The sequence below is a fragment of the Hyla sarda genome, chromosome 10, assembly GCF_029499605.1.
Source record: "Hyla sarda isolate aHylSar1 chromosome 10, aHylSar1.hap1, whole genome shotgun sequence".
Lineage (NCBI taxonomy): Eukaryota > Metazoa > Chordata > Amphibia > Anura > Hylidae > Hyla > Hyla sarda.
The window spans coordinates 70,151,266-70,163,684 of record NC_079198.1 but is presented as its reverse complement, the minus strand read 5'-3'; the positions used below and the strand labels follow the sequence as shown (position 1 = coordinate 70,163,684).

General features: G+C 40.9%; 1 protein-coding gene across 7 annotated transcripts in view; it reads left to right on the top strand.

Moving 5' to 3' along the window:
- LOC130293335 (CD82 antigen-like) overlaps positions 1-12,030 on the top strand; it is a 147,047-nt gene extending 135,017 nt beyond the window's left edge. For all 7 annotated transcript variants that reach the window (XM_056541874.1, XM_056541877.1, XM_056541878.1 and 4 more), the window contains one exon: positions 10,478-12,030. In XM_056541874.1, coding sequence (XP_056397849.1) covers positions 10,478-10,555 — 78 coding nt within the window. In that variant the 3' untranslated portion in view covers positions 10,556-12,030. The remainder of the gene's footprint in view (positions 1-10,477) is intronic.
- The last annotated feature ends 389 nt before the right edge of the window (positions 12,031-12,419 follow it).

The window sequence follows — 12,419 nt, the reverse complement described above, 5'->3', positions numbered from 1 at the left end:
ACTGTATATTAGAAATAAATAGGTCCAAAAATTTGGATCTAAAGACGATCACAGCATGCTCCAACAGAGGTACACCCCTTCATAAATAGACAACATAGGTTGCACTCATAGTTAAAAATGTACTTTTAAATATGGCTCTAGGCAAACAGTTACAATTTAGTTTTTGCCTGATCTAAGCCGTAGTATAGGCTGGAGTCACTGAGCAGTTATTGCTTCTGCCTTAGCTATTCTTTAGTATCCTGTTAAGAAGTGCAGGCGTATCCCGCGGCACACTGTATTTCGCTTTAATGTTCTTAATGTAGTCAGCTAGTGACCACTATCTGTACATATACACTTATTTATCGTAGCTAGACTCTGCAGCATAGACGGGCCTGATGCAGTGTGCCAGGGTTTACTTTTTTTGACAGGATACTGATGTATAGCTATGTTGGAAGCAATAAATGGTGTGTCAACCCTGCCTTATCTTCCTCCCCCAAATACATAGAATTCCACTATATAAAGACCTTTTCCTTAGATACACAATTAATTATTGAAGAGTCCTGTAGAGCAACAATAATTTGAAGTGTATGTTCACCTATAATACCATGTTGCTTCTAGATCAAAAATTCTGAGCTGATTAACTTCTTTTTATGTCTTTATATAATTTTTTTAATTATCTATTTAAAGGGGTACTCGGGTGGAAAACTTTTTTTTTTTTAAATCAACTGGTGCTAGAAAGTTAAACATATTTGTAAGTTACTTCTATTTAAAAATCTTAATCCTTCCAGTACTTATTAGCTGCTGAATACTACAGAGGAAATTATTTTCTTTTTGGAATACAGTGCTCTCTGCTGACATCACAAGCACAGTGCTTTCTGCTGATATCTCTGTCCATTTTAGAACTGTCCAGAGCAGCATATGTTTGCTATGGGGATGTTCTCCTACTCTGGACAGTTCCTAAAATGGACAGAGATGTCAGCAGAGAGCTCTGTGTTCCAAAAAGAATAGAATTTCCTCTGAAGTATTCAGCAGCTAATAAGTAATGGAAGGATTAAGATTTTTTAGTAGTTTACAAATCTGTTTAACTTTCTGGCACCAGTTGATTTAAATTAAAAAAAAAGTTTTCCACCGAAGTACCCCTTTAACTTGATCTTTATGTGCTCTTACCATCTGATACAGAGCTCCAGGTCCCTTGCATAGAGATGAAATTAAAGGAATACTGCAGCCATGGAACACTCAGCAGGATAGAGGATAAGTGTCCCAGAGGTTGGACCCCGCGATCTCCTGTATGGGGCCCCGGCTCTGCCACCGCTCTCCCCATGCAGGAGGCATGTCGGCCACAGCATGACGCTGCGGCCGACACGCTCCCTCAATGTATCTCTATGGTTGAGAACTTTGCATCTCCGCCTCTCCCATAGAGGAGAATGGAAGGGACTTCTTAGTGAGGTCGATGACACAAACATTAGCTGCGCAGATGCACGGCAGTTCCCAGGCCCCGTACGGGAGATCACAGGGGGTCCAACTATTTTATAAATCACTGCTCCTTAGTATACAGCACACTCACCCTTATATAAATCACTAACGCTCAGTATAAAGCACACACCCCTTTATGTAAATCAGTGCCCCTCAGTATACAGCACACACCCCCTTATATAAATCACTTACCCTCATTTTACAGCAAAGCGGTACAGCCGCTGCATTTTAGCTTTTCTTTGTAGTGCACTGTTTTAAAAAAAAACGAATGTGCTAAAAATGAATTACTTATGGCTCTAAGAAGGTGAGGTGGAAGAAACGAAAATAAAAAACAAAAATTGGCTTGTCATTAAGAGGTTAAAGGGGTTCTCCCATGGAAAACTTTTTTTTAAAATCAACTGGTGGCAGAAAGTTAAACAGATTTGTAAATCACTTCTATAAAAAAAAATCGTAATCCTTCCAGTACTTTTTAGTGGCTGTATACTAAAGAGAAATCCAAAAGAAATGCATTTCCTCTGATGTCATGACTAGTGTTGCTCGCGAATATTCGCAATTCGAATTTTATTCGCGAATATCGCATATTCGCGAATTCGCGAATATTCGCGAATATAGCGCTATATATTCGTAATTACGAATATTCGTTTATTTTATTTTATTTTTATTTTTTTCACAGTACACATCACAGTGATCCTCCCTCTCTGCTTCCAGCTTATGTGGTGTAAGAAGGTTCTAATACTACTGTGTGAGACCGGTGTGCGAATTTTCGCATATGCGAAAAGTTGCATATGCTAATTTTCGCATATGCGAATTTTCACTTATGTTAATTTTTGTATATGCGAATTTCGCATATGTTAATTTTCGCACATGCGAATATTCGCATGTGCGAAAATAAAACGAAAATGTTACGAATATGACGAATATTCGTCCATATATTCGCGAATATTCGCGAATTCGAATATGGCCTATGCCGCTCAACACTAGTCATGACCACAGTGCTTTCTGCGGACTTCTGCTGTCCATTTTAGGAACTGTACAAAGCAGCATATGTTTGCTATGGGGATTTTCTCCTGCACTGGACAGTTCCTGAAATGGACAGCAAAGGTCAGCAGAGAGCGGTGGTTTAACTTTCTGGAAACAGTTGATTAAAAAAAAAAAGTTTTCCACGGGAGTACCCCTTTAAATATATACAGGGGATTTGGAGCTCTGGATCAGAAAAGCTATAAAGATATTTTAGAAAATTAATAAGCACAAAACTTTGGAAATTTTAAATTACAGAACATAATGGTTTATCTCTATCCTAAGAGTGTTGTACATTGACTTTAATGGCATCTCACCATTTTGGTAAATGTGGTGAGAACATAACTATAGATTATAACCATGTTCATGGGGCATCTCTAACCGCACAGAGTAGACTGACCGGAGATAAAAGGACACACATACTAACTATATGAGTGGATGTACTGGTCTTTGACACAGATGGTTAACACTTAAAGCAACAATATTGTTCTTTGGATGGAAACACTAGGCCATAACATAACCTCTTGAACATGCTGTATATTACATTATGGTTACTTTTTCATAACTCATTTATGGTTGTTTTTCTGTATTTTTTCTTGGAATCAGTGTGGCGTTCCTCTTGTATAAACACACCTGCATGAAAATATTATTTTCTCTTTTGTGATTGCGCAGTCTGTTTTCTGTTCCTCTTTTGTTTCCTTGTGCTGTTTGACTCCTTATCTGCTCATTGCATGTCGTGAACCTCAAAAGCACATGATGGCGGGTGGACAGACAGGCTGAATCTTTCCCCCTTCCTCTTATGTGTTCTGTGACCTGTGCACAACACTTTGTCATCTCTGGGTCAACCCTACAAATATAGATGGAAAAAATGTGCCTAGTGACCAACCTCAGAGTGATAAACCAAATAAATCATACAATAGCAAACCAGGTATCCGCATTCCAGCACTGAGTTCAACTCTGGTTTACAACCACTTTAAATATTAAAATAATAATTTGCTTCATATCGAAACCTTTAAAATTGTAATTCTTTAGGCCCACAAGGAAAGCAAATTCCCTATCACAGTCCAGTGCTCCCCATGCAGGACCTGCCATCTAGACACAAAAACATCTTCATCAGCAGCACATTGAATATAGAGCCGTAGGCTCTATTCACATGTAGTATTTTTGTCAGGAGTGGAATATTTGCTAATTTTTGTGTGTTTTGGCCATACTTCAGGTTAACCAAAATACTGGCCCTTATTTACTAAGAATGTTGTGTAGGTTTCTTTGTGGGTTTTAATTCCCTACAATTTATTTTCCACGGTATTTACTAAGGTTTCCCTACATTTTCCACTTTCCCTACACTTTGCTTTTTTTTACACACGCTCTGATCTGTAGGGTTTTTCCTCAGCTCAAATCCACCACATTGGCCCTCATTTACTTAGAAAATCGGGTTGTAAGTCTATCTTGCTTTCTTACCCAACTGCTTTTTCCCCCTGGTATTTATTATTATGTTGCATCTTGTTTGTCGCACGTGCATCTTTTTGGCTTGGTTTCCAACTCCTCTGAGTTGTCGGGAAAAAATCCACAACAATTCAACAAATTAGGGTTGGAAACCTTTATAAATTTGTGGGAAAGCTCAGAAATGTTGGGTTACACCCCTTTTTCGGGTTTGGGAGAATCCACATCGGGTCCATCGGGAAAAAATGTTGCATCGTGTCGCAGACTGGCGCACGATGTCTGCGACATGTCGCAGACAAAGATGCGCCAAAAAAACCCGACAAAAGAAGTCGGGTTTAGAATAGTAAATGAGGGCCATTTTCTGTGGAAACTTTAGTAAATATGTTGGGATTTTCTGAAAATGTCGGGAACACGCCCCTTTTCTGTGATCACGCCCCCTTTCCCCGACGGTCACGCCCCTTTTTCAGGTTTTCTTAGCAAGAGTTAGTTGGGGTTTTTTTCATTTCAGGCGCAAATTCAGGCGCAGACAGAATTTCAGGCGCAATGCGCCCGAAACTGTCGCACAACCCGACAATACATGTCGGATTTGCAATAGTAAATGAGGGCCACTATGTGTGAACCCAGCCTTAACTTGGCCATACTCTTTGGTAACTATACCAAGGCCTCCATACACATGCATGCAAGGCCCTGCATGCTCTGGCTTATCTCCATAAAAACGTAACATCAGGCAGTCGAAATACACCTCATCCTTATTTCCCCTAACATTTGCCAGAAAGGACAACGTTTATCTTATGCGCATTGCCAGTCTTGCGTCAAGTTGAAGATTGATGTCACCCGTCCTCTCTGCTCTGTCTGCCACTAAGTAGACAAATCATCATATTGGGATAAATGTAGGATGCTGGTTGATGCCTTAATTTATCCAAATATCATTTTATACACTATGGGGGAGATTTATCAAAACCTGTGCAGAGGAAGAGTGGTGCAGTTGCCCATAGCAACCAATCAGATTGCTTCTTTCATTTTCCACAGGCCTCTAAAGAGGCCTGTGGAAAATGAAAGAAGCAATCTGATTGGTTGCTATGGGCAACTGCACCACTCTTCCTCTGCACAGGTTTTGATGAATCTCCCCCAATATGCTCCATAAATCCCAAAACTTTGTCTGTGTGTCTCTGACATCTTGTAGAAGCTGAGAGCACGCAGACACAACAGAATGGCAGAGGAGAGATGTGGTACCGGCTGTTATACCCATTTCAGCGGTGTCTTTGTGGCACTCTGTTCCCGTCTAATGCCAGAGGTACAGACACAGCTGAGGTAAAGGAGGATGAGGTGCAGATTGTTAGGAAGTTACAATACCCATAATCATTTCTTCCACCATCGGCACCACTGTTGTTTGTGGGTTGGGTCTGGTATTTTAGGTGACCCCCTTTTGAATGAAAGGGGCTAAACTTCAATACCATACCCAGCCTATAAACAAGAGTGATGCCGTTTAATTATGTTTTAATCTCATACAACCCACAAAAATACTAAACAGAACAGTGAAACAATAACATGTTGTGCACAGTCCGCTAAATCTTCTCTCAGGAAACAACCATTGGTGTGCTGAGTCTTCTGTGTGCTTGCAGTGTTGGTTTGTTTCCCATTACTTTATATATTTGCCTGACAATAACACTGTAACTACCTGAGCTAATATGTGCAGATTTTTGTGCCCTTGTTCTACAGAGACTTTTATTCGGAGTACTGGCAAGGTAAAAGCTGAAAATTATTGTTGTGGCTTCTTAAACTTAGAGGGGTATTCCAGGAAAAACTTTATATATATATATATATATATATATATATATATATATATATATAATATCAACTGGCTCCAGAAAGTTAAACAGATTTGTAAATTACTTCTATTAAAAAATCTTAATCCTTTCAGTACTTATGACCTTCTGAAGTTAAAGGAGTAGTCCAGTGGTGACTCAGTGGTGAACAACTTATCTCCTATCTTAAGGATAGGGGATAAGTTGCAGATCGCGGGGGGTCCGACCGCTGGGGCCCCCTGCGATCTCCTGTACGGAGCCCCGAGAGCCCGCGGGAAGGGGACGTGTCGACCTCCGCACGAAGCGGCGGCCGACACGCCCCCTCAATACAACTCTATGGCAGAGCCGAAGCGCTGCCTTCGGCAATCTCCGACTCTGCCATTGAGATGTATTGAGGGGGCGTGTCGACCGCCGCTTCGTGCGGGGGTCGACACCCGCTATCTGGCCGGAGAGCCGGGGCCCCGTACAGAGAGATCGCAGGGGGTCCCAGCGGTCGGACCCCCCGCGATCTCAAACTTATCCCCTATCCTTAAGATAGGGGATAAGTTGTTCACCACTGAGTCACCACTGGACTACCCCTTTAAGGTTGTTCTTTACTGTCTAAGTCCTCTCTGATGACACCTGTCTCGGGAACCGCCCAGTTTAGAATAGGTTTTCTATGGGGATTTGCTTCTAAACCCGGTGCGTCTCCCGAGACACGTGTCATCAGAGAGGATTTAGACAGAAAAGAACAACCTTAACTTCAGAAGGTCATAAGTACTGAAAGGATTAAGATGTTTTAATAGAAGTAATTTACAAATCTGTTTAACTTACTGGAGCCAGTTGATATATATATTTAAAAAAAAAGTTTTTTTTCCTGGAATACTCCTTTAAAGAAACCCTCTGGCATGGAGAATGCATAATTTTTTTTTTCCTTTCCCATATATTCAGCCTTTTCACTGAAAACAAAACAAAAAAGAGAAAGTTCTTCTTTATCAAACAATGAGAGATTAAAACTAACAAGTGCACTGTGCACAAGATTGTAGGGTACATGGCCTATTTATGAATCTGGAGCAACGTTTGGTCAGACTTCTTTGCAAATGAATTGCGCTCCCCAGAACTGTCAACACCTGCTTATTTTTTCCAAAGTGTTCATATGACGCATAAGCTTTATAACGTTACAATTTAGCGTAAATTTCATTGATACATTTGTTCCATTGTTTCTTAGCCAAGTACACTTTAGTCAAGAAAAATCACAAAAAAGTACCTAAAAGGTTATCATCAGTGACAACACATTTGATTGTGATTCTGCTATTGGTGCTCTGCTCATTTGACCTGTAGACAGAATATTGGGATGGATGCAGAGACATGGAGGTGGTCAGCACATAGCTGACATTTCTTGAGTGTGGAAAAGAGGGACCCATATATGTTATGTACTGGGGGTGCCAACTACAGATTCCCTATAACAATGCCAGTAATATTGCCTCCTAAATGTTATTGTGTAATCACACTTAAACAGCATGAGGGAGTTTAGTGCAGCATCAGATATAAGGTCTTAAAAGTGTCCGGCTGTGGATATTCTAAGAAAGGGAAGCTGGGAGGGAGGTGTAAATGCCTAGATTTTGTTTTGGTCTGATCGGCGATAGGGGAGCCCCTTTCAAATGTTTAGCATGGGGCCCAACACCCTCTGTTTAGACCCTTGAGCCAAAGACAGCAGGGGATACGGAAAAACAATATCAGTCTCTCCTTTGGGTTGTACTTGTCCCCAGTGCTGCTTAGAAACTGGAAGTGATCAGATTTACAGATATCGAAAAATGTTTTACTTTTTGTTCGAATTTAATACATGAGACCAAAAGCCAAATATTACAATTACCAATGTGTTTTGTTTTTTTTTGTTTTTTTTTAAGTAACAGCATGTATTGGTAAAGCATTGTATGTATAATGTGATACATGGCCCTTTGCTGCTATTTGTTCACAGGAGGCATTTCACCCCCCCTCTTAAACTTTTCAACCTTTGCTTATAAACTTTGAACTTGCCAAATATTGCATAACGACTAGCAAGAGGTTGGTACACTCCCAGCTTCAAAAGTATATAAAAAAAATAGTACTCGAAAAAATTATAAAAGTACAATGGGGAGGTGCCCAAAACGTAACCCTGTTAAGGAGCCCAATAGTTTTACATAGAGGGCATTTGAAAAATAAAAAACACACACCATTTTTTAGAAAAAAATTTTATTCAGTTTTTGAGCTAACAGACTAAATTCAAAATGGGAAATATAAAGGCAGGACTTATACTTCTTCCTGTTGAAACCGCTTCTTGACTCGAAAACTGCACCAAAAACTGCAGTGGCATTTTTCTAAAAACATTGTTTATGAAACCATGAGGCCAGTTTCAGACAAGCATAATATGGACATATTTTCATGTCTGTATTATGGTCACAAATCCTTGCCTAACAATGGCTCAAATGACCAAAATGGCTTAAAGATCCCCATGTTGCAAGAAAATGTCTGTATTGAACTGAAACTGACCAATGGCTGGATTTAGATGATCTTACTTAAACTGTACCTGTCATTAGCAAAAACCTTTTATATAATGTAGATAATACCATATGTACTGTATATCTGTAACATAAATAAATTAAAAAAATTCTGTCTCTTCAGCTATCCCCTGTACATACAGGAAGTGTGGGCGGGACAAGCAGGGCTCTGTGCAGGCTCCTGGCTTGTCCTCAGTGTACAGAGCCCTGCTTGTCCTCAGTGTACAGAGCCCTGCTTGTCCTCAGTGTACAGAGCCCTGCTTGTCCTCAGTGTACAGAGCCCTGCTTGTCCTCAGTGTACAGAGCCCTGCTTGTCCTCAATGTACAGAGCCCTGCTTGTCCTCAGTGCACAGCGCCCTGTTTGTCCTCAGTGTGCAGAGCCCCGCTTGTCCTCAGTGCACAGAGCCCTGCTTGTCCTCAGTGCACAGAGCCCTGCTTGTCCTTAGTGTACAGAGCCCTGTTTGTCCTCAGTGTACAGAGCCCTGCTTGTCCTCAGTGCACAGAGCCCTGCTTGTCCTCAGTGCACAGAGCCCTGCTTGTCCTTAGTGTACAGAGCCCTGCTTGTCCTCAGTGTACAGAGCCCTGTTTGTCCTCAGTGTACAGAGCCCTGCTTGTCCTCAGTACACAGAGCCCTGCTTGTCCTCAGTGTACAGAGCCCTGCTTGTCCTCAGTGTACAGAGCCCTGCTTGTCCTCAGTACAGAACCCAGCTTGTCCACTCACACTACCTGCATTTGGTCTCCTCACGGAGACACACAGACAATAGATGCAGAGACAAAAATATACACATGTTTAACCAATGTATATAACAAATATACATATAATGTTATTTTCTACATTATATATTTTTTTTTGCTAATGACAGGTACACTTCAAGCTGTATTATACTGTCTGTATTATGCCCCCCCCATACCTATGTGACTATGCAGCTTTATACACAGCAAGCTGGATTGCACTTTGTGTTCTTCCACCTTTTTCTCATAGCTACCAGTAACTTAAGCATTCTGCACTACAGTAGCTCTTCTCTGAGATTGGACTAGATGGCTGGTTTTCATGCCCTGAGCACATCAGTGAGACTTGAATGCCCATTTACCTGTCGCTAGTTCACCAGTTGCCCTTCCTTGGACCACTATAGGTAGATACAAACCATTTCATGCTGGGGACAGCCCACTAGACCTGGCATTGGGGAGATGCCATGCCCCGTGTTTAACCATCATAATATGACCCTCATCAATGCTGCTTAGATCCTAATGCGTGCCCATTTTTTCTGCTTCTAACCTTGTGAACTGTTCATTTACCAACTTGTGAGTCCCATTTTGTAACGAAATATGTTCTACTGTATGTAAATTCACAAAAAAGGTGGTATATTCCCAGAATCACCAGATTTGTAAAAAATTTTTTTTACTGTTGTCTGAATGTAGCACTTTCTGCAGAAAAAGTCTTGTTCACACTGCGGACATTCCACCAGTGGAATTCCACTTGCAGCAGAGTCCCATTGTTTTCAATGGGATTCTGCTGCTCTGTGCATGCTCTGTGCATGCAATGTAGAATTCTGCACTGAATTCTACATTGCTATCCATGAGACAGTGCACGTCAGCATGGTCCTGTCACCGATCATTTCAAGCAGACAGTCCGCCGGCAGAATGTCCACAGTATGAACGAGCCATTCATACTGCTGTTATAAAGAAACAACTATGACAGGCATTTATCAAGCGTTTTAGTTAAATTTTTTTGTACTAAAAATGTCGCACAAATGTTGCACCTGCGACTACGCGATTTTTCATGTGACATTTTGACTGGAAAGCGAGAAAAGCAAGTTTTACAAAACATAACTACGTAGTGATAATTTTAAAATGGACTACAGGTAGTCAGGTATTTATTAACTGCGACAGTCGCAACTGCGCAAAAAAAAAAGGTTAAAAATTGACTAAATTTACTCCAGCTCAAACATGGAGCAGAAAAAGCTACTACCAAAGTAAAAAAGGAAAAATTGCTTACGTGAAAGAAAATTATCAACAGGCTGAAACCAATTGATAAATAAGTCACACATAAGCAAAAAAAAAAGTAAAGAAAAAATTACTAAAAAAAGGAATACATAAGCAAACATTGATAAATGTCCCTCTATATTTATCTGAGACCGTTTTGACATATGATAGGTGTTGTAGTTAGCTGAAGGAATAAGTATGCAAATGATATCCTTGACATGACTTTGGCTATTTCTAAAATCTTTTTCCCTTCTTATTTCCCAGCTCTTTGTCATGACGTTGTCGATGTGTCTGTGTAGAAATCTAGACCAAAACTACAACAAGCTTGCACGCTATTCGTAGAAGACTGTTATGCTGCCTGGCACAGCCCGAGAAGTAAGAAGATTGGAAACTCTGCACATCCAGCCACAGCCAATAAACTGCATGTTCCCTTTCAGCTTGTGAACAGCACAGCCCCATCCTCCCATCCTTCCCATTAGCATCCTCTCCTCCCTTTGATCTTGACCATGGATGGCCTACATACAAAAGAGTTTGGAGCGTCTGGACTTCATTCAAGACACCGCATCATCTCTATACGGACAGCAAGATCTGCTCCCCATTAAACCTTAACCGCTCCACCCTAGACTCGTTTTTATATTTGGAATATTTAAACAAAAATGTTATACCACTTGCAGTATTAAGCCCAGAGGATGAACTGCCATGTAATACTCTTAGAGCATTTTATACTTCTCATAGGGCTTTTGCTATTGTCAGGCCTTTAAGACAATAGTGACACCTAGAGGTCATTATGTGCATAACAAAGACATTCATTTTTCATTTTATTTTTTAACTTCCAAAGTTACAAGGATCAAGAATGCTGATGGAAAAAGAAAACAAGTTCCTCTTTGGAATGGATTACTATTGTAAATAGATTTTCTTATAATAGCTATTCACATCAATATATGTGTGTTCTGTGACCAGCTCAGTGGTTTGTTATTGTTTGTTCTTTTTGCCTGTTTTATACAAATATAGGATTCGCAATGAATTGCCATGTTCTCATGGAATATAATAGGAAATGGCTCTTTGAGCCATTTCATTTCTTCTCCAGAGCCCGGCATGTATGACAGATGTGAGGTATTCAGGTTGACATAAATATTAGGCTGAATTAACACAGTATTTTTTTTCTGCAATTTTTAGCTGTGTTTTGGCAGACTGTAAAAATGCACTTAAACAGCACATGTATTTTTACTGTTAATTGGCGCCATTTTTTATTGTGTCAGCTGAAAAGACTGCACTGGCAGTAACTGTATTGCACAACCATGTGAATTTGTTGTAAAAACACATGCAGATTTTCAAATGTCCTTTTTCTTCTGTCCTTAAAAGCGCAACCAATATACACCCTGTGACCCCAACCTTAGGATGGCCGCATTTCTTGCGTACAGCCACAAGTCCCTGACCATGGGTCATCACACCAGTGGTCGGGCCAGGACTTTCATCGATAATACAGACACAAAATGTGACTGTAATACACCTGCGTATGGGACTTCTTTAATATCGGTTTTCTTGTGTTATTGTGAGTTTTCTTGTCATAAGTTTTTTAAAAATAATGTAAAGTAGAAAAAGATAGTGGCAATGGCACCTAACGGTCTATTAAAAGAATGCAATAAATTAAATACTAGAGGTCCCACAAATATCCGAAAAAATAGTGGTAGTCCATATACATAAAGAATGTCCTGCGTAACAGTGGTGCCTGGACAGAATCAGTGCAATTCAATAAATACCAGTTAGGCTGGGTTCACACTACGTTTTGTCCCATACGGGAGCGCATACGGCAGGGGGGAGCTAAAACCTCGCGCTCCCGTATGTGACCGTATGCGCTCCCGTATGTCATTCATTTCAATGAGCCGACCGGAGTGAAACGGTTTTAGGTCCGGTTTTAGGTCCGGTTGTAAAAGCGCATACGGCGCAAAAATGAGCCGACCGAACGTTTCACTCCGGTCGGCTCATTGAAATGAATGACATACGGGAGCGCATACGGTCACATATGGGAGCGCGAGGTTTTAGCTCCCCCCTGCCGTATGCGCTCCCGTATGGGACAAAACGTAGTGTGAACCCAGCCTAACAAAGAAAAGGGGTCCGGCAACTCACAGTAAGACGCTAGCTGCTAGTCGACACGAGGTCCGTCCATGGGGCAGGAGAGAGTGAGGGAAGCTCAGGAGGCGATTAA